This window comes from Herpailurus yagouaroundi, unplaced genomic scaffold (assembly GCF_014898765.1).
Source record: "Herpailurus yagouaroundi ecotype Mexico unplaced genomic scaffold, PumYag 163, whole genome shotgun sequence".
Taxonomy (NCBI): Eukaryota; Metazoa; Chordata; class Mammalia; order Carnivora; family Felidae; genus Herpailurus; species Herpailurus yagouaroundi.
Genome location: NW_024412404.1, coordinates 9943381 through 9965501, shown reverse-complemented (window position 1 = coordinate 9965501; position 22121 = coordinate 9943381). Strand labels below are relative to the sequence as shown.

At 36.8% G+C, this 22121-nt stretch overlaps 1 protein-coding gene across 10 annotated transcripts in view; it reads left to right on the top strand.

Moving 5' to 3' along the window:
• RUFY2 (RUN and FYVE domain containing 2) overlaps nt 1-22121 on the top strand; it is a 74847-nt gene that overhangs the window by 10349 nt on the left and 42377 nt on the right. For 7 of the 10 annotated variants that reach the window (XR_005793445.1, XM_040485189.1, XM_040485193.1 and 4 more), the window contains 9 exons: nt 1308-1431; nt 1626-1687; nt 3096-3161; nt 7643-7712; nt 10389-10490; nt 10631-10747; nt 12551-12718; nt 13582-13679; nt 16066-16185. Coding sequence is in view for 9 of the 10 variants with exons in the window: in XM_040485189.1 (XP_040341123.1) it covers nt 1308-1431; nt 1626-1687; nt 3096-3161; nt 7643-7712; nt 10389-10490; nt 10631-10747; nt 12551-12718; nt 13582-13679; nt 16066-16185 (927 nt within the window). In the remaining variant the exon portion in view is untranslated. Of the gene's footprint in view, nt 1-1307; nt 1432-1625; nt 1688-3095; nt 3162-7642; nt 7713-10388; nt 10491-10630; nt 10748-12550; nt 12719-13581; nt 13680-14432; nt 15847-16022; nt 16186-22121 lie in introns of those variants that run through there. The other 3 variants (XM_040485188.1, XM_040485196.1, XM_040485192.1) reach the window with 3 other exon arrangements.

Sequence of the window (22121 nt, the reverse complement as noted above, 5' to 3'; positions counted from 1 at the left end):
AGAGAGAGAGAGAGAGAATGAGTGGGGGAGGGGCAGAAACAGAAGGAGACAAAGAATCCAAAGCAGGCTCCAGGCTCTGAGCCTTCCGCACAGAGCCCGACAGGGGGCTCGAACCCGTGGACTGCGAGACCATGACCTGAGCCGAAGTCGGATGCTCAACTGACTGAGCCACCCAGGTGCCCCGAAGGCCATATATTTTTAAGCAGATTTTGAAAATTTCAAAGTAAGATAATCAGTTGTCAAAGGGAGCAGCCCATGGCTGTCCCTCCATTTGCACTTCTTCTCTTGGAGTGCCTCTCTAATGTTTTGGAGAATCTGGTCATTTCTTTTTTAATGTTTATTTATTTTGAAAGAGAGAAAGAGACTGTGTATGAGCAGGGGGAGGGGGAGAGGGAGGAGAGTGAGAATCCCAAGCAGACTCCACACTGTCAGCATGGAGCCCCGATGTGGAGCTTTATCTCATGAACTGTGAGATCATGACATAAGCCAAAATCAAGAGTTGGATGCTTAACGAACTGAGCTACCCAGGTGCCCCAAATCTGGTCATTTTTGGTTTTACTTATGACTCTGGTTATACATCTTGGTTTTTCCCATTTGTTAAATGAGAATGACCATACTTTAAGCATCAGCAATTTCTCAATAATATTCTGAAGGTCATTGAAAGTGATTAAATACTGTAAATGGGACTTCTTGAGGAAGGCATGAGGCCATGGTAATTAGTTCCATGAATACGTAATTGTCAAGTCTTAGTTTTTAGATTGTCCTATTTCTTTCACAAGTCCTTTGTTTGAACATTTTTTAGTATATAGATATCCGTAAGTATCTTTAGTTGATGATTATTAAGAACACTTGCAATGTACATATCAAATGTTGATTTGAACATGGGCTTTGAAATGTTTCATATATCATTACCTACCTTAGTATTTGTCCGAAGACTCTTAATAAATCCTAGGCTTGAAAAGTCAACTCTGACAAGTATTGTAATCAGATCAGTAATAGTCGCTATGTCTTCTGAGAGTCACAGACATTCCAGACCTCAGTGATGCCTCTTTTTCTTTTGATATATATTTCTTTGCTTCTCTTTTCTTCCTCTGTCTCAAAATTCTTTTTTCTCTTTTCTCTTTCCCATTCTTTTGCGTTGTCTATATAGACACTAATATTTCAAAATGTTTGTTATTCACATCTAGAAAAGCTGATTTGAAGAGACCTAATTTGTATGGATTTCATGTTTATATTACTGGGCTGAGATTTTAAATTTATGTTTGAAAGAAATTTGTGTTTTAAGCTTTTTATTTTGATTTCCACAGTGAATTTTATGAGTATCATGCACTAATGATGGAAGAAGAAGGAGCAGTGATTGTTGGGCTGCTGGTTGGCCTGAATGTGATAGATGCTAATCTCTGTGTAAAGGGAGAAGATTTAGACTCACAAGTAAGTGAAAGTGACCAAAACCAAATGCAGAGAGTTTTTAGTTTGTGCTGTTCCTCTTGGATCCAGTTTACAACTCTAAATTGTAAACAGTGCTATTAAACATGAAAGGAAACTTAAGAGTGAAATTCAGTTGCATGTTAAATGTACTTCTAATATTTCTCCCCTTTAAATAAAAATAACATTATTTACTTTAGGTTGGAGTGATTGATTTTTCCATGTATTTAAAGAATGAAGAAGATATTGGAAATAAAGAAAGGTACGATTTTCCTAAGTTATTTCACATGTTGTATTTTCTGTGGAGCTCTTTACAAATCACCATGGGGTCCATCTACTGATAATGTAGTTTTTATTTACTTTTTTGTGCATAGTTCCTGCTTTATTTTGTTTTGCTTCCATATAAAAGTTTCACAAAGCAAAAATCACTTAGAAGGAGGCTTTAATACGAGGTATGACTTTTGGTCACACCTGTTCTTGAGACCTATTTTAATAATCAGCTGTTTTTTGTGGTAAAAGAGATGAAAACTTATTCACAGGTTTACAAATGCTGGTTCATTTCAAGATCCAGTGTTTAAATTTAAGATCTACTCATTCCAGCTAAGAGAAAGGATAACTATGTAGCATAATAGTTGTGCTAATTATTGCTACAGTTGGAGTCCTATCACAAATGTATCAAAATAATATGTACACCTTAAATTTATAGTTATATCAAGTATATTTCAATAAAAAATATACTGATGCAAAAGAAATTCTTAAAAAAAATTTTTTTTAACATTATATTTATTTTTGAGACAGAGAGAGAGAATGAGTGGGGGAGACAGAGAGGGAGACACAGAATCCGAAGCAGACTCTAGGCTCTGAGCTGTCAGCACAGAGCTCCATGTGGACTCAAACCCAGGAACTGTGAGATCATGACCTGAGCTGAAGTTGGACGCTTAACCAACTGAGCCACCCAGGCACCCCGTCTTTTTTTTTTTTTAATGTTTATTTTATTTTTGAGAGAGAGAGAGAGAGACTGGGCAAGAGTGGGGGAGGGGCAGGGAGTGAGGAAGACACAGAATCTGAAGCAGGCTTCAGGCTCTGAGCTGTCAGCACAGAGCCTGACAAGGGGCCAGAACTCATGAACTGCCAGATCATGACCTGAGTGGAAGTCAGCGCTTAACTGACTGAACCTCACAGGAGCCCTGATGCAAAAAGAATTCTTAAATATATTTTTTAATGGTATTGTTAAATAGATTACTTGTTAATACTAGATTTAATAAAGGTTATAATTAGTACACCATTTACTGCCTCCTTAATGTAAAAATGTTGAATTTTATTTTAAAAGTAAGATAATGTGGGGTGCCTGGGTAGCTCAGTCTGTTGAGCATCCAACTTAAATGATCTAGGGGTTTGTGGGTTGGAGCCGCATGTTAGGCTCTGTGCTGACGGCTCAGAGCCTGTAGCCTGCTTCAGATTCTGTGTCTCCCTTTCTCTCCGCCCCTCCTCTGCTCACACCTTATCTCTTCAAAAAATTAATACAAATGTTAAAAAAATTTTTTTAAATGAAAGCAAGATAATTTTTTTGCCATTATGTTTTACAACAGTTTTAGGTGATATAGATACTTGTTTGGTCATCCATTGAACACCTTTTCAACTGACACAAAACTACTTTTTCCCATCTTTAGGAATGTTCAAATTGCTGCCATATTAGACCAGAAGAATTATGTTGAAGAATTAAACAGACAACTGAAGTAAGTATTATGGATACTTGAATACTTCGTACATTTGTGACTATTGTCTTAGGGGTTTTCTTCATCCTTTTTAGGTCAGCTTTACCCTATTCCTTCCTACTAAACATCTTTAGAACGGGTTGAGGGAATAGAGAGTGGAAATTAAGAATACAGAGAAATCTTGGAGATAATTAATTTTCAACAAAAAATGAGAGTCAGATTTTCAGATAGGACCTTGAGAGAATTTAAAGATAGAATTTCTGAAGAGAGGTAAAAAAAAAAAAAAGGATACAATTTCAGGAGCATCTAGGTGGCTCAGTTGGTTAAGTGTCCCACTCTTTTAAAAAAAAAAAAATTAAGTTTATTTATTTATTTTGAGAGACGGCACATAGGGTGTGGGGAGGAACAGAGAGAGAGAAAGAGAGGGAGAGAGAGAGAATCCCAGGCAGACTCTGCAGTATCAGAACAAAGCCCAGTGCGGGGCTCGAATCATGAACTGTGAGATCATGACCTGAGGTGAAATCAAGAGTCAGTCATTCAACCACCCAAGCCACCCAGGCACCCTTAAGTGTCCCACTCTTGATTTTGGTTCAGGTCATGATCTCACAGTTTGTGAGTTTGAGCCCCACATCTGCACTGTCAGTGCAGAGCCTGCTTGGGATTTTCTCAAGGGGCACTCTCTTCCCCCTTCCCTAGACATGGACAGGCTCGCTCTCTTTCTCTCTCTCAAAACACATAAGTAAACTTAAAAAAAAAAAATTCAATTTCAAACTTATCCCTTTACCCTTGAGAACAAAAGGCTAGATATAGTGGAAGTTTATATCATTCTCATGATTCGAAAATTCATTTTTCCTACTTCAACAAGCTTCATGTGTAAATGTGGCTGTTGCCTCCCATGGTGGAATTTTTTTCCTTACAGTGTCACCTGGGCATTGAAGCTGCCAGTGAATACTCTGGGAAGAATTTCAGAGATCTGAATGTAAAATAGTATAGTGCAGTTCTGTCTAATAGAAGTATAATGTGAGTTGTTATACAGATAATTTAAAATTCTAGTAACCATATTAAAAGAAACTTGAAATTATTTTAGAACTATATTTTATTCAATCCAGTATATACCCAAAATATTATCATTCAGTATAAAAACTTTTCATGAGATAACTTATATTCTTTTTTTGTATTGTCTTCACAATCCAATGTGTATTTTACACTTAACAACACATTTCATTTTGGACAAAATAGCATAGGTATAGTGAGGAATCTTTGATATGTAGTTAGAAATGGACTGTTCCCATTAATTAAAATCAGTACCAAAAATGGCAATATTTGGGTGATGGTATTATGAATAATTTTTTATACTTTTATGATTTTCTAAGTTTCAGTAAGCATAAAATATAATTAAACATTTTCCCATTAGAAGAAGAAACTAAAGCTGTAATTCTTGCTTTCTCTGTGAAGTTGGATAGGAAAGATCTTCTATTTGTGCCTTTTTTTAAAGGAGTTTTAATGTTCATATGAAATATGTGTGTATGTATGTGTATTTAGTAATTTATATTTCTGAGATTGAGATTATATTTCTAAATGCAACTTTGTATTCCTTATTTATTTAATTTTAAACCTTTATTCCCTTTTAGGAGCAGGTAACGTATTCACATAGTTTAAACTTCAAAAAACACACACAAGGGGCGCCTGGGTGGCGCAGTCGGTTAAGCGTCCGACTTCAGCCAGGTCACGATCTCGCGGTCTGGGAGTTTGAGCCCCGCGTCGGGCTCTGGGCTGATGGCTCAGAGCCTGGAGCCTGTTTCCGATTCTGTGTCTCCCTCTCTGTCTGCCCCTCCCCCGTTCATGCTCTGTCTCTCTCTGTCCCAAAAAAATAAATAAACGTTAAAAAAAAAAAAACACACACACACACACACAAAAAAAGTCTTCCTTTCACCTGATCAACTACCTGGTTTCCCTTTTCAGGAATCATTAATAAGTTCTTGTGTATGCTTCCAGAGATACTTTATACAAATAGACAAGAGTATGAATATATATTCTTAAAGTTCTCACCTTCCTCTCTTTTTTTTTTTTACACATAAAGTAGTATAACTTTCACACTATTAATTTTTTTTTTTTTTTTTGAAGGAGAGAGAGAGAGGCAGAGCATGAGCGGGGGAGGAGCAGAGAGAAAGGGAGACACAGAATTCGAAGCAGGCTCCAGGCTCTAAACTGGCAGCACAGAGCCTGACACGGGGCTCAAATTCACAAACTGTGAGATCATGACCTGAGCTGAAGTCGGACGCTTAACCGACTGAGCCACCCAGGCGCCCCAACACACTATTCTATACTTCATTGTTTTTATTCAGTTTATCTTAGAGTCTATTCCATTTGGTTCAGAGAGTTTTTCTCATTTTCTTTTAAATTATGTGTATTAAATCATTTACAGCAATACTAGTGCCTTATTTTTGTACATTTTATGTATTTAAAAATGTTTCATTGTTTTTCTAATTAGAAAGTTTTTGTATATTTAGAATATTTCAAAAATATAGAAAATAGATATAGAAAAAATAGAACTCATATTATCCTTCATTCAAAAAAACCACTGTGATGATTTATTGTTTTTAAAAGTGCTTTTTTTGGGGTGCCTGGGTGGCTCAGTTGGTTAAGCGTCTGACTTCGGCTCAGGTCATGATCTCACAGTCCGTGAGTCCGAGCCCCACTTCAGGCTCTGTCTCTCTCTCTCTCTCTGTCATTTTTTTTTTTAATGTTTATTTCTGAGAGACAGAGATAGCACATGAGCAGGGGAGGGGCAGAGAGAGAGGGAGAGACAGAATCCAAAGCAGGCTCGTGCTGTTCTTGAAAAACTCAAGTTGTTTACCTAAGAATATTATATTTATTTATTTATTTTTAAATGTTTATTTTTGAGACAGAGACAGAGTGTAGTGGGGTAGGGGTAGAGAGAGACACACACAGAATCCAAAGCAGGCTCCAGGCTCTAGGCTCTGAGCTGTCAGCACAGAGCCTGACGCGGGGCTCGAACTCACAAACCGTGAGATCATAACCTGAGCCAAAGTTGGACGCTTAACTGACTGAGCCACCCAGGTGCCCCAAGAATGATTATATTTAAAAATGATTCAGGGTGCCTGGGTGGCTCAGTCCATTAAGCGTCCGACTTCAGCTCAGGTCATGATCTCACGGTCCATGAGTTCAAGCCCCTTGTCAGGCTCTGTGCTGACAGCTCAGAGCCTGGAGCCTGCTTTGGATTCTGTCTCTCCCCCCCTTTCTGCCCCTCCCCTGCTCATGCTCTATCTCTCTCTGTCTCAAAAATAAATAAAAACATTAAAAATGATTCAATATGAATGAAAAAACATTTTTCTTGTTTCACCAGTTAAGCTAAAATACCAACATTTATTTCTGAGGCTGGTATAAAAAGTGCTGAAATCTACTATAGATTTTATTTTAATATATACAGCATATCATGTCTTATTAAAGTTTGAGATGGTAGAATCAAGGCATTGATAAATAGACTCAATAAAATGTACAGTAATGTTCAGTCTTGATCAGTTTAAATAAAAATGCAAAAAACCAAGTTGTTCATGTGGCATAACATGACTTTCAACTATATCTTTGAAAGTCAGGGTGTTTGCTCAGCTGCAGGTTGACCAGGTACCTGATGTGTATGTGGTATTCACAGTTCTCAAACTATAGGTGACTTTAGAGGTCTCTAAGTTATTATGAAAGTGGATAGGGGAAACTGAATGAGGTTTGTGTTGGAGACCACTGTGTAAGCGTCATTAAGCCACTTATAAAGTAGATATATATATTTTTATTTTTAATTTTTTTTTCAACGTTTTTTATTTATTTTTGGGACAGAGAGAGACAGAGCATGAACGGGGGAGGGGCAGAGAGAGAGGGAGACACAGAATCGGAAACAGGCTCCAGGCTCTGAGCCATCAGCCCAGAGCCCGATGCGGGGCTCGAACTCACGGACCGCGAGATCGTGACCTGGCTGAAGTCGGACGCTTAACCGACTGCGCCACCCAGGCGCCCCAACCACTTATAAAGTAGATATTTAAAGTTCATCCATTAAAAAATAATTTTGAATTTAGTTTTAACAATATTTGATGATCTTTGTGTGGAATCCATTTCTAAGGATTATAAGTTAAATGTAAGAAGGACTCTGAGAAGACAACAAAAGTAATGAGCAGCGTAAAATGTAATTTTAACAGAAGTGATTACTTTTCTATAGTCTTTATTGCTGTCCTAGGCAAATGAAGTTATCCAACTTAATGAAATTTCCTACACCCAAAAATTCAGGGCTGTTAACTAACCAGAATTGAAATAAAAACTTAAAAAAAAAACACCAAAAACAAGGAAAAGAAGGATTAGTTAACCTTCAAAAAAAAAAAAAAATTCAGCGCAATTAGTACTTGTTAGTCAACACATTAAGTCCAGGATAACATACTTTTTTTGCCTTTGTGAGTTTGTGTGATTTGAATGAGTTTTTTCTTTATTAATTTCAGCAGCACAGTCAGCAGTCTCCATTCAAGAGTTGACTCATTAGAAAAGTCAAATACTAAGCTGATTGAAGAGGTATTGTAATCCAGCCGTGGATAATTGTCTTTCATGGACCTAGTATTTGTGAACCTTTTCCATTTTAAGTATGAATATATTAAGCATGTGCATGCGCACAGGCACATTTTCATCATTATGATGGAGTATTTGCAATATTGTTGTAATTGATGATTAGAAGTTCTAGAGAAATCACATATTCTCAGGCAAATTCTCAGGTGAATCTGTGAGATACTCCTAGAAATTAGCTCCAAAGATGACACTCCTATAAGCTCTTCTATAAATAAATGTTTCTCATTATAAAATCTGGATGACCTGTATGTAGATAGTGACTCACCTATAGTTTGAAATTTCTGTTAAAATGATACTGTCCTTCTTGTTGTACTATTCAGATTCCTTTTCTTTACAAGCACCACTACATGATCATGTCCACCCTTTCTCTACCCCCCCCAAGTGTAAAACTCATCCCATATGTTCTGGTTTCCTGTGTTGTCAAAGTGGCTATCTGGTAGTCCCAGACCAGAAATTTGCTCTCTTTTTAATACTGTTTGTAAAGTTACTTTAAGATAAGTTCTTTTTTTTTTTTTAAATCTATCAAATCACAGAGTTACTGCTTTGTATTTTCCGAATGATTTAGGCTAAGAGGATGAAATCTGTTACGAGTGCTATGAACCCTACTTTCTATGTTAATTAAAATTGTTAGTTTAGAAGTGGCCTCATTTTTCCAAATCAGAGAGCACATGATTATTTACATGATTGCAGTTTAGAATGCATCTTTGTTTTGATGGTTTGGGACCATTTGATAGTTTTTTCTTTAAATCATAAGTATACTGTTTAATCCCTATCACCTGTTTTGTCCTCCCCCCCCCCACCCACTTTCGCTCTGGTAACCATCAGTTTGTTCTTTCTATAGTTAAGAGTCTGTTTCTTGATTTCTCTGTTGTTTTTTTTTTTCTTTGCTCATTTGTTTCTTAAATTCCACATGAATGAGATCATACTGTATTTGTCTTTCTCTGACTGACTTATTTTGCTTAGCATTATACTCTGGCTCTATCCATCATGTCATTGCAAATTGCAAGATTTCATTCTTTTTTATGACTGAATAATACTCCATTGTATATATTATACTACAACTTTAAAAAAAATTTTTTTTTTTATTTAAAAAAAATTTTTTTTTCAACGTTTTTTATTTATTTTTGGGACAGAGAGAGACAGAGCATGAACGGGGGAGGGGCAGAGAGAGAGGGAGACACAGAATTGGAAACAGGCTCCAGGCTCTGAGCCATCAGCCCAGAGCCCGACGCAGGGCTCGAACTCACGGACCGCGAGATGGTGACCTGGCTGAAGTCGGACGCTTAACCGACTGCGCCACCCAGGCGCCCCCAAAAAATTTTTTTTTAGTGTTTACTTATTTGAGAGATAGACAGAGACTGAGCATGAATGGGGGAGGGGCAGAGAGAGAGGGAGACACAGAATCTGAAGCAGGCTCCAAGCTCCGAGCTGTCAGCACAGAGCCCAGCGTGGGGCTTCAACTCATAAACTGCAAGATCATGACCTGAGCAGAAGTTGGATGCTTAACTGACTGAGCCACCGAGGCACCCCCATATACCACAACTCTTTTATCCATTCGTCAGTCAGTGGATACTTGGGCCACCTCCATAGTTTGGCTATTGTAAATAATGCTGCAATAACCATAGGGATGCATGTATCTCTGAAGTAGTATTTTTGTATTTTTTCTAGTAAATGCCCGGTAATGTGATTACTAGATGGTAGGGTAGTTCTATTTTTAAGTTTTTCAGGAACCTGCATACTATTTTCCCCAGTGGCTGAGCCAGTTTATATTCCTACCAACAGTGCCTGAGGCTTCCTTTTTCTCCACATCCTTGTAAACACCTGTTGTTTCTTGTGTTTTTTATTTTAGCCATTCTTACAGGTGATTTTAGCCATCGTGGTTTTGATTTGCACTTCCCTGATGATCAGTGATGTTGAGCATCTTTTCACATTTGTTGGCCATCAGCACCATTTGATAGATAGATGGGGACCATTAGAGAGAGCTGCTCACTAGTTTGTGCCTCTTCTTGGCCTTAGGCGCACTCTAAAGTTCAAGTTATATCCCTGATGAAGTGTTCAGAAATTTATGTGCAAGCCAACATTAGGGGTAGGCCCTGCTTTCCTTTCCTGGAATCCCTCTTTTCATTCTAGGCTTCAGAGCCAAGCCACTCAGTCATTCATGGTTACCTCTGATGTTGAGAAATGTGTCATATTTGTGATGGTCACTCAGTATTATTCCTGTATTTCAGAGAGTGTCCTATTTGGTTATTGTGAAGGTCTGTATCACATTTTCAGTGATCGCACAGCCTTCTTTCCTTATAGATCTTGTCTTTACACAGATCTTTACAGTCTTATTGTTTCCTGGCACTTTGTATTCAGAAAATATTATAAATCAGATAAGCATAATATATTTTAACTAACATATTTTGACTAATAAAAGGAAATAGTAGAAATAAGAGTATAATTTTTTTACTGGTATCTTGGGATAATAGCGTATTTTTCTTATGAAAACTTCTGTACATGTGAGACATTTGACTAGTTTTAGGATTTTATATTTTGTTGTTTATAGCCATGAACATAACCTGTAAAGCAAGTATAAGTAATGGTGTTTAAATTCTTTTTCTTGCCCTGTTTTGTAATTTTTAGTTAGCAATAGCAAAGAATAATATCATTAAACTCCAAGAAGAAAATCATCAATTACGAAGTGAAAATAAATTGATTTTAATGAAAACACAGCAGAACCTAGAGGTAAGTATAGACTGATTACAAACAGACCATCTTATGTCAGAAATTGCCACTTTGGAGGACTTGTGCATAGACTGGATATTTATTTCTGTGCTGTATTAATAGTAGTGATTAAATAGTAAAAACTTATGTTTTATTTCTAGGTTACCAAAGTAGATGTGGAAACTGAGCTTCAAACATATAAGCATTCTCGGCAGGGGCTTGATGAAATGTACAACGAGGCCAGAAGGCAGCTTCGAGATGAATCTCAGTTAAGACAGGTAGGTATTATTAGCAAAAATAATAATAATCATAATAATTTGCCCTTAAGCAAGTACCATTTAAAATCTCTTCTTTAACCTTATCTTCTTGGTGTGGGATAGAAATCTCACCAGCTTGCAACTCCCTCAAGTTCTTTTAAGTTCCTACTTTATCAATTGTTTTTTAAAGTGTTTTTAAAAATTTTTTTTTTTTTAATTTTTTTTTCAACGTTTTTATTTATTTTTGGGACAGAGAGAGACAGAGCATGAACGGGGGAGGGGCAGAGAGAGAGGGAGACACAGAATCGGAAACAGGCTCCAGGCTCCGAGCCATCAGCCCAGAGCCTGACGCGGGGCTCGAACTCACGGACCGCGAGATCGTGACCTGGCTGAAGTCGGACGCTTAACCGACTGCGCCACCCAGGCGCCCCTTAAAATTTTTTTAAAGTTTATTTATTTTGAGAGATAGAGTGAGCAGGGGAGGGCAGAGAGAGTGGGAGAGAGAGAGAATCCTAAGCAGGCTCTGTGCTGATAGTGCAGAACCTGATGTATGGCTTGAACTCATGAACTGTGAGATCGTGACCTGAGCCAAAACCAAGAGTCAGACACTTAACTGACAGAGCCACCCAGGTACCCCTTTAAAGTGTTTTTAAACTGTGAAATGAGTGGATTGAGTGAAATGAGTGAAACCATATTAAAGTTTTTATTTATTTATTAAAAAGTTTTTTTGTTTAATGTTTATTTTTGAGAGAGCATGAGTCGGGGAGAGGCAAAGAGAGAGGGAGACAGAGAATCTGAAGCAGGCTTCTTGGTGAGAGCAAAGCCTGACGTGGGGCTTGAACCCACAAACTGTGAGATCATGACCTGAGCCCAAGTCAGATGCTTAACTAAGCCACCCAGGCGCCGAAAGTTTTTATTTATTTATATATTTATATATTTATTTGAGAGAGAGCACCAGTGGGGAGGGGAAAGAGAGAGAAGGAGACAGAATCTCTAGCAGGTTCCACACTGTCCCCACAGAGCCCCAGGCAGGGCTCAAACCTATGAACCGTGGGATCATGACACGAGCTGAAATCAAGAGTCAAGCTTAATGGACTGAGCCACCCAGGCACCCCAGTAAAATCGTGTTTAAAATTAACTTATTTTGGGAGCACCTGGCTGGCTCATTCGGTAGAATGTGCGACTCTTGATCTTGGGGTCATGAGTTCAAGCCCCATGTTTGGCATAGAGGTTACTTTTAAAAAATTAACTTATTTTTTAACCTTTTAAATTGTTCTAATATCTATAGAAAAATACAAATGTACACCTTAATGGGTAATAACATTAATACCTATGTAATCACCACCCAGGTCAAGAAAAGAGTATTGCCAGCCTTTCTATCCCTTTTGCTATATATCTGTTATGCTATTTATTTATATTAGGAAACTTCTTTTCATTCTGATTTAATTTCTTCAAGAATTTTATAACTATGAGGTGGGATTTTTGAGTTATCTTTGGCCTTCACTTGTGCTGACTACTTTTTTTCTTTGAGGAAAATTAATACCGAATTAATGAGGCATAAAAATACTTAATTCTTGAATTAGTAGAATAATGATAATTAACAGAATCTAGAAAATACTTTCATTTTAGCAAAATATGCAGTTGAAAATATTTGGAATTTTATGTTGTTATAGGACCTGGTTGATTCCCTTTAGTGGGGCTTATACTTCAGAAGAGTACTGTGCATATTGAATAGAAAATCTTTTGTGTTCTTATTAACTGTTGTGTATCCGATTTTTGACATCCTGAAGTGGTGTGTGAATTGAATATATATTGAAATTGCAGGATGTGGAGAATGAGCTAGCAGTACAAGTTAGTATGAAACATGAGATTGAACTTGCCATGAAGTTGTTGGAGAAAGATATCCATGAGAAACAAGATACTCTGATAGGCCTTCGGCAACAACTAGAGGAAGTTAAATCAATTAACATAGAGATGTATCAAAAGTTGCAGGTAAGGATCATTCTTAAATTCTTGGAATTTCTTGAGTTGAATGGAAATTGAAAATGACTATTTGTATGAAGCATCTGGTTTTTAAAGGGATGAGTCATTTTAACTGTGCCATATTGGTAATCAAAACCAGTGACTTTTTTTCTAAATGGAAGCTTAAGAAATAGAGCAGACTATTTCTTAAGTAAGGTATCAACAAAAAAATCACCTACCTGATTTCCTTTTAAATGCTGAAAGGTTAAGTATGAAGATTAAATCTTTTGGGAAAATTCACCCTAAATATGCAGGACATTTTTGTGAATTCTTTATACAGTATAGTCCTGAGAAAGGTTTAGATTTTTTTAAAAGATTTTATTTTTTTAGGTAATCCCTACACCTGATATGGGGCTCATACCTACAACCCCAAGATCAGAGTCACATGGTCTACTGACTGAGCCAGCCAAGGGCCCCAAGAAAGATTTAATTTTAATTGAAATGCTTTCCTACAATAATTGTTACAAATTCTCTCATAAAGGGACATCACTGTTTAAGTAGTTTGGTGCCAAAAGCTCTTTATATTTAATTTGAAATACTTTACATTGAAACTATTTTACATAGTTTACAAGAGTTTATTTTGTTGTTTTCCAAAAAAAACACTGAAGGCAAAGTGTGTGTGTGTGTGTGTGTGTGTGTGTGTGTGTGTTTCTTTATTACATTTTAATTGCAGACAAGTAGTCTACTGCTTTACTTTATATCATAGGAGTATTTTGATCTACAGAATAACTGTTCATTTCAAAGTAAAAATTCCATAGTGAAATGGTATACAAAACTTAAAAGTATTCAGGTTGAAAATCAAAGCCACTATAGTTTTTCTTTTTTCTAAATAGAGTTCTGAAGATGGCTTGAAAGAAAAAAATGAAATAATTGCCCGACTAGAAGAAAAAACCAATAAAATTACTGTAGCTATGAGGCAGCTGGAACAAAGGTACAGAACCTCCAGTCTTAGTTTCTTTTTTTCCTTTTTTTCTCCCTTTTCTTTATTCAACTCTGACACCTGCCACAAAAACCATTAGGAAAATTTAGTTTAGGACCTTCCCCCTCACTCCCCCAGTAGGATTTTGCCTTTTTTGTTTTGGTTGTTGCATGGAATCAAGTTGCTTTATATTAGGCTGATTCATTTGAATTTACCATTTTGTGGATTTTCATAAAAAGGTCTGATATTGACAATTTCATGTGGTTCAATTTATTACATAAAACAAATACACAAGCAAAAACTTAAAAAAAGTGAAAAACGAACAAAATCTATGGTGGAATTATCCCTGATTGATTTCCATGCATATTGATTGTCATATCTTTTGTCATTCACCATCTCTATCTGAAATTAGGCCTTGAGTTTGCAGTTTAGTGTGTTTCTTTGAGCTAGGACCCTCAACTGAAACCAAGAAATAATTTTATTTAAATTGAATTGTTTTATATTGGCATTTTTCACTTTTATTGTTGGAAAATGTAATGTATTTCCATTGATCTGTCATGTTGGTGTCAACATATGTCTTATCATTGCTTTCTTTGAATCTACTTATGAAAAACATAACTATTAATGCTTTATTGACATGAATATTCTTTTATTGACATCCTCTTTCTTCTTTTTTCTTTTTTGTTTTCTTTATCCCCATTTTTACATTTTGGACATCTTTATTACCTTTTTCTGTCTTTGATTTCTGTCCATTCCATTATGAAGTGACAATGATTTGTTAACTCAAACTAGGACAATTGCAATGTCATTGGTGAAATATGCCAGCAGTGACACTCAAGACCAGTACAAGCTGGTCAAAGATATATCTTTCTGAAAACCACTTGTATTTAAACAGACTAAAAGAGAATCAACAATTTTATAATATATTAAATAGAAAATAATTTATGCTATTAAGTATTTGAAAAGGGTATTAGGAACCCTATACACTTCTTGATCAGCTGCTATGGTAATACACTGCCATAAAGCAGAGTGGGTGCACTTGGATTTCCAAAAACACATTCCTCAAACCTTGTGCACAAAGGCTGATTTGAGTATTGACCTTTTGGAGGTCAGGATTTTCAAGTGCAGTTTTATCTTTTTAGCTACTTTTTGATGGAAAATATAAACATTGTTTCAAAATAAGTTAACCTTTGGTTTCACAATGTGTTGGCACAAATTTTTTCCCTCTTGGCCTAATGGCTTCTGATTTTTAAATATGTTTTAAAATAGTTTACAACCCAGATTGGCCATTCTCTTGTGCTTTAGCAGCTCAGTTTTCCAGTTCCCTTAGCCCTCTTCGATGATAGCACAACTTCAAGCCCTACCTCACTCTGAGTTTTATTTCGGTTTCTGTAATCTTAGAGAAATGTGCCCTATCCCCTCACCTTAATGTTTTAAATTCAGATTTAGAGATAACTTGAATGTTACTCTCATTTGCTTAGAAGTGGCATTTATACTTCTAAAATGTGTCAGGGTTGCCCCATTGGTATGGTTTTAGGAAGAAAAGAGGCAATTTTTTGGCTAGTCGAATAGAAATTTTACCTGTGATCCCCTACAAGGAGTTAATGTCTCTTGAATATGTGGGAAATGTTTTCTTATAAAAATATCAAAGTTAAATCTAAGAAATCCTAGATGGGAGGCAGGGAGTGGAGCTAAGCACAGTGAGAACCAATGACTTAAAATAAAAACAGCAAATGAAAGTCACATTTTTAGCTAATTTTTAAATGTCAGTGATGAACAAAAATGATCTCTAGAGAATGTTGCCAACTAATACCATATTCCTTTGAATCTTAACACGCACATGTGCATACACACACAGAGCTTTTGGCATAATTTAGTAAATGCATAAAGATCCTACAGGGAGGACTTGGCTGTTATTTGAAGTAATTGCAGGTCTTTGCTCTTGGCCTTGTAGCACACTTGATTCCTGGCATACACATCCTAGCATAGTAAATAACAAATGTGGCTTCTTCACCTAGTGTAGACATAAATACTGTGCTTTACATGGTTTTGTAAAAAGGCAGTAATGCACCTATTATACTTTCAAAGTTGATTCATAATGCTCTACATAAGTGGTAAAGGCTGTATTGCTTTGCATTGTTAATTATGAACAAGAAATAAAACAAATTTGAAGATAGTATTCTGGGCATATTATATGTTATGTTGAAAAAAAAAATCACAAAACAATTTCTAGACATTGTGTGGCTCTTTCACGTTTGAGTTTGTGAGTTTCCCCCCAAACTTTGTTTTCATTTAGAAATGTTTCTATTTCCCCATTTTTCTTTTATTTGTCTTCTTCACCCTTTTACACCCTAGTTCTAGCCTCAGTTTTACCCAAAGTTGATTTGAATTACACCAGATTGCAGCAAGCAGAGAAGGCGCAAATGGAAGCTGAAGATGAAGACAAGAAATATCTACAAGAGTGTCAGAGTAAATCCGACAGTCTGCAGAAACAAATCTCCCAAAAGGAGAAACAGCTGTGAGTATTTCACTCTTGGAAACAAATACTTGTATTAACATAATTTCCACTGCCCCTTTTTTGCACATCAAGATAGGATACCTATATTTTCGTTTAGTTAATGATTACAGCTAGATTGTGGAGTTCTCCTTGGGAAAAAAAAAGTTAGAAAACATAATTATGATAAAACCTATGTTTCCAGATACTGAGTGTAATAGGCCTTTATAACTCAAAGGAACTTATATTGTCATAGAACATGATGTTTTATGAGAATATTTTTATTAGTACTTCATATGATAGATCTGTATATCACCAACTAGGAAGGATGTCAGTATATGTCATTGGACTGAAGAAAAAAACAAGTTGCAGATAGTATGTGAAATATCCCATTTTTTATAAAATTAAAACCATGTACATGTGTATATTTACATATACATAGAAAAGAGTTCAGGGGCGCCTGGGTGGCTCAGTCGGTTAAGCGGCCGACTTCGGCTCAGGTCACGATCTCACAGTCCGTGAGTTTGAGCCCTGCGTCGGGCTCTGTGCTGACAGCTCAGAGCCTGGAGCCTGTTTCAGATTCTGTGTCTCCCTTTCTCTCTGCCCCTCCCCTGTTCATGCTCTGTCTCTCTCTGTCTCAAAAATAAATAAATGTTAAAAAAAAAAAAAGTTCAAAGAATTCAGATTCACTCAGGGGAGTGATGGCAGATTAACAGGGGTATTTTAGTTTTTACTTTATAAACATCAGTATTTATTCCCCAGTAAGTATGTGGGGAAAAATTAACAATAATAGGAAATAGTTATGTATCATATTTAATAGATCATTAAGACTACATGCCATTTATGATGTGTAACTTGCTAAGCTGCAGGATTCAGTGATTGAAGTGATAAGTTCTTCCTCTAGTCTTGCTCATTTTCTAATAGTTCTGTCAGTTATCGAGAGGGCATTTCTTGAATATCCCATCTATTATTGTAGATTTGTGTATTTCTACTTTTAGTTCTATCAGTTTTGCTTCTTGTATTCTGATTCTGTTTGGTGCCAACACATTTAGGATTGCTGTGTCTTTTTGGCGAATTAATCTTTTTATCATTTTGTGATATGCCTCCTTGTCTCTGATAATTTTCTTTACAGGATATTAATAGAGCCACAGCTGCTTTCTTTTGGTTAATGTCATGTAGTAAACAAAAAATTAATGTTTGCATTTTTCAGTCTTTAAACTTTTGGTCTAATATTTATTATTACCAGTATATTTGAAGTAAGTTTCTCATAGTTCACGTTTTTTATCTGTTCTGACAATCTTTTTTTTTTTTAAGTTTATTTTTGAGAGAGAGAGAGCATGCACATGTACAAGTAGAGAGGGGCAGAGAGATAATCCCAAGCAGGGTCCACAGTATCAGTGTAGAGCCAGACACAGGGCTTGATCCCATAAACTGTGAGATTATGACCTGAGCCAAAGTCAAGAGTTGGGTGCTTAGCCGACTGAGCCACCCAGGTGCCCCCTAACAGTCTGTTTTAATGATGTATTTAGTCCATTTACATTTAGTGTAATTGTTGATATGAGAGCTTAAGTCTACTATTTTATTGTTTTTTTTCTCATTCCTTTATTTCATTTTTCCTGCCTTCTCATGGGTTGAATATAACTTAGAATTCCTATTTATCTCTAGTGTTTTTAAGTATATTCCTTTGTATAGATATTCTAGTGATTGCTCTCCTTTCTTGTATGTTTGCAGCTTTTCACAGTCTACTGGTGTTTTACTACTTTGAATGAAGTGTGGAAGTCTTACCTCCACTTGTATCTTTTTATTCACTCCCCTTTATGAATTTTTTTTTTTTTGAGAGAGAGAGCAGTGAGAGAGGGAGACACAGAATCTGAGAGAGGCCCCAGGCTCTGAGCTGTCAGCACAGAGCCGAATGCGGGGCTCAAACCCATGAACCGTGAGATCATGACCTGAGACAAAATTGGACGCTCAACTGACTGAGCCACCCAGGTGCCCCTATCCACTCCCCTTCATAACATAAGTTGCTTCAATATTTTCCCTGAATAATATTGAGAACCACATCAGACAGTATTAGAAAGTTTTTATTAATTTTTTTAAGTAAACTCAGCCCAGCATGGGGTTTGAAGTCACAACTCTGAGATCAAGAGTTGCATCCTCTACAGCGGAGCTAGCCAGGTGCCCCTACATCAGACAATATTATAGTTTGTGCTTCAACCCTGAAACAATTCAGAAAACTCTTTGTTATTTCTTCTTCACTCTTGATATTTTAAGTTTTCTTCTTTGTGTCTGGAGAACTTCTTTTGCCATTCTTTTTAGGGTAGGTCTATTGGCAGCAAATTCTCTTAGTTGTTTTGTTTCCTCCCATCTGCAGTCTTGATTTCACCTTCATTTCTTTTTTTTTTTTTTTTTTTTATTTCTTTTTTTAATTTGCATTCAAGTTAGCATATAGTGCAACAATGATTTCAGGGGTAGATTCCTTAATGCCCCTTACCCATTTAGCCCATCCCCCCTCCCATGACTCCTCTAGTAACTCTGTTTGTTCTCCATATTTAGGACTCTCTTATGTTTTTGTCCCCCTCCCTGTTTTTATATTATTTTTGCCTCGCTTCCCTTATGTTCATCTATTTTGTATCTTAAAGTCATAATATGAGTGAAGTCATATGATGTTTGTCTTTCTCCGACTAATTTCACTTAGCATAATACCGTCTAGTTCCATCCATGTAGCTGTGTTTGGCAAGATTTCATTCTTTTTGATTGCCAAGTAATACTCCATTGTGTGTATATATACCACACCTTCTTTATCCATTCATCCATCGATGGGCATTTGGGCTCTTTCTATACTTTGGCTATTGTTGATAGTGCTGCTACAAACATTGGGGTGCATATGTCCCTTCCAAACAGGACACGTGTATCCCTTGGATAAATACCTAGTAGTACAATTGCTGGGTCATAGGGTAGTTCTATTTTTAATTTTTTGAGGAACCTCCATACTGTCTTCCAGAGTGGCTGCACTAGTTTGCATTCCCACCAGCAGTGCAAAAGAGATCCTCTTTCTCTGCATCCTCACCAACATCTGTTGTTGCTTGAGTTGTTAATGTTAGCCATTGTGACAGGTGTGAGATGGTATCTCATTGTGGTTTTCATTTGTATTTCCCTGAGGATGAGTGATGTTGAGCACTGTTTTATGTGTCGGTTGGTCATCTGGATGTCTTCTTTGGAGAAGTGTATATTCATTTCTTTCGCCCATTTCTTCACTGGATTATTTGCTTTTTGGGTGTTGAGTTTGAGAAGTTCTTTATAGATTTTGGATACTAACTCTTTGTCTGATATGTCATTTGTAAATATCTTCTCCCATTCTGTCAGTTGCCTTTTAGTTTTACTGTTTGTTTCCTTCGCTGTGCAGAAGCTTTTTATTTTGATGAGGTCCCAATAGTTCATTTTTGCTTTTGTTTCCCTGCCTCTGGAGATGTGTTGAGTACGAAGTTGCTGGAGCCAAGGTCAAAGAGGTTTTTGCCTGCTTTCTCCTGGAGAATTTTTATGGCTTTCTGTCTTACATTGAGGTCTTTCATCCATTTTGAGTTTATTTTTGTGTATGGTGTAAGAAAGTGGTCCAGGTTCATTTTTCTGCATGTCGCTGTCCAGTTTTCCCAGCACCATTTGCTGAAGAGACTGTCTTTATTCCATTGGAGTCTTTCCTGCTTTGTCAAAGATTAGTTGGTCATACGTTTGTGGGTCCATTTTTGGAACCATTTTGGTTCTCTATTCTGTTCCATTTATCTGAGTGTCTGTTTTTGTGCCCATACCATACTGTCTTGATGATTACAGCTTTATAATACAGCTTGAAGTCCGTTAGCTTCATTTCTGAAGGATATTTTCAGAATATCCTTAGAATTCCAAATTGACAGTTCTTTTCTTTCAGCACTTAAAAAGGGTTGAATATTTTCTTTGGTCTTCATAGTTTCTGATGGAAAACACTGTCATTTGAATCCTTGTTCCTTTACCCAAGATTATTTTCTTTTGGATTTATCCTTTTTGGGCTTTGGTCATCTTTGTGTGTGTGTGTGTGTGTTTGAGACAGAGGCAGAGAATGAGCAGGGGAGGGGCAGAGAGAGGGGGAGACACAGAATCCAAAGCAGGCTGCAGGCTCTGAGCTGTAAGCACAGAGCCCAGGGTGAGGCTTGAACTCGTGAACTGCGAGATCAGGACCTGAGCCGAAGTCTGACACTCAACTGATTGACCACCCAGGCGCCCCATGGTCATCTTCTTGATACTACACTTTATCTTAGCTAAAAGGATTAGCTAAAAGGACAAGAAGCGATTGGTCAGCTTGTTGAATCTTTAGGTTTATCTTTGACAAATTTGGAAATTTTTAGGCATCTTTTTTCCTACATACATTTTCCAGTCCACCTGCTTTCTCTTCTCTGGAATTCTGATAACATTGAATGTTAGAATTTTTTTTTTTTTTTTTTTATGGTCCTGTAAGTTTCCAGTCTATTTTTTCTTTCTTGTTCAAATTGGGTAATTTCTATTGTAGTGTTGTGTGTTTTGTTTCTCATTTTTAAGTAGGCTCCATGCTCAACATGGGGCTTGAACTCATGACCCTGAGATCAAGAATTGCTTGTTCTACTGACTGAGCTGGCTGGGCACCCCTCTACGGTAATGTTTTGAAATCCATTCTTTTATCATCATCTTCATTCTACTGAGCCATTTAGGGTGGTTATTGTAGTTTTCAGTTCTAAGATTTTCATTTGAGTGTATTTTCTTCCTCCTTTCTTTTTTTGCTAAAGCTTCCTGTTTTGTTTCAGGTATGTTTTTAATTGGTCATAGGAGCATTTTTATGATGACTGCTTTGAAATTCTTGTCTAGAATTATCTGACATGGTGGCATCTGTTTTTTCTCATCGAAGTTGGGATTTTTCTTGGGTCTTGTTATGACAAATTTTTTTCAATTGCATTCTGGATGTCTTGAGAATTATGAGACTGCATCTAATTTAATTTTACATTTGAGCAGTTCTCCCCTGAAACCACACCAGCAGGGAGAAATATAGACACTGACTCTTTATACCAAGTGAGTATAGCAGAAGCCTAGGACCATTCTGGATGGGATACAGAAGGGTGCCTAACTATGGGGCAAGAATTGAAATCTATGCTTTCCACTTACTCTCCACTGACACAGTGGAGGAGAGGAGTTGTGTCTTGTTACCATCAAGTAGGAGTGGAAGTCCAGGCTTTCCTCTTGGTCTCTGCTGATAACATCCTGGAGGGGGAGAGTTAGAGGTATCTCATTACACTGGGCAGGGGTTGAAATTTAGGTTTTTCACTTGGCTTTCACTTACCCTGTGGCAAAAGTGAGAAATGCCTTGTTACTGATGTAGGGATAAAAGTCCAGGTTCCCCATATAGTCTCCACTAATATAAGGGTGGTAGACATCTCATTACTGTTGAGTGGTAGTGAAAGTCCAGGCTCCCCACTTAGCTTTTGCTGACAGTGGTTGGGGGCCTATGGTTTTCTCCACCTTCCACCTGCTCCAGGGTGGTATTGTCACAGAGTAAATACAGTTTCTAATACTTTAGAAACAGGGTATGTATTGTCACAAAGGTTTCTATCATGCTAGGCTACCTCTTCCCGGTACTTTAGCAAGAGAGAGGAGGCTTTTCTTGGGGCGTTTTTTTTGTAATCATTTTTTTAAAGTTCCTTTTAACCTACTACAAAAATAACATTTTTCTTATTCTGTAGAATAAGGTTTTAGGCCAAGGAGTATCACCTTAGTTGAAAACTTGCATCATTTGTACATTATAAAACTAAAACCCATCCCCCAAAACAAAAACACTCAGTAAACAAACATTTTCTGTTAATTTTAATACTTCCCTAAAAGGATAGCTAGCATTTTCAAGGCTCCCTTGGCAACAAAAATCACAAGAAGCATTTAATTCATCAGGTTTCTTTCTTTCTTTTTTTTTT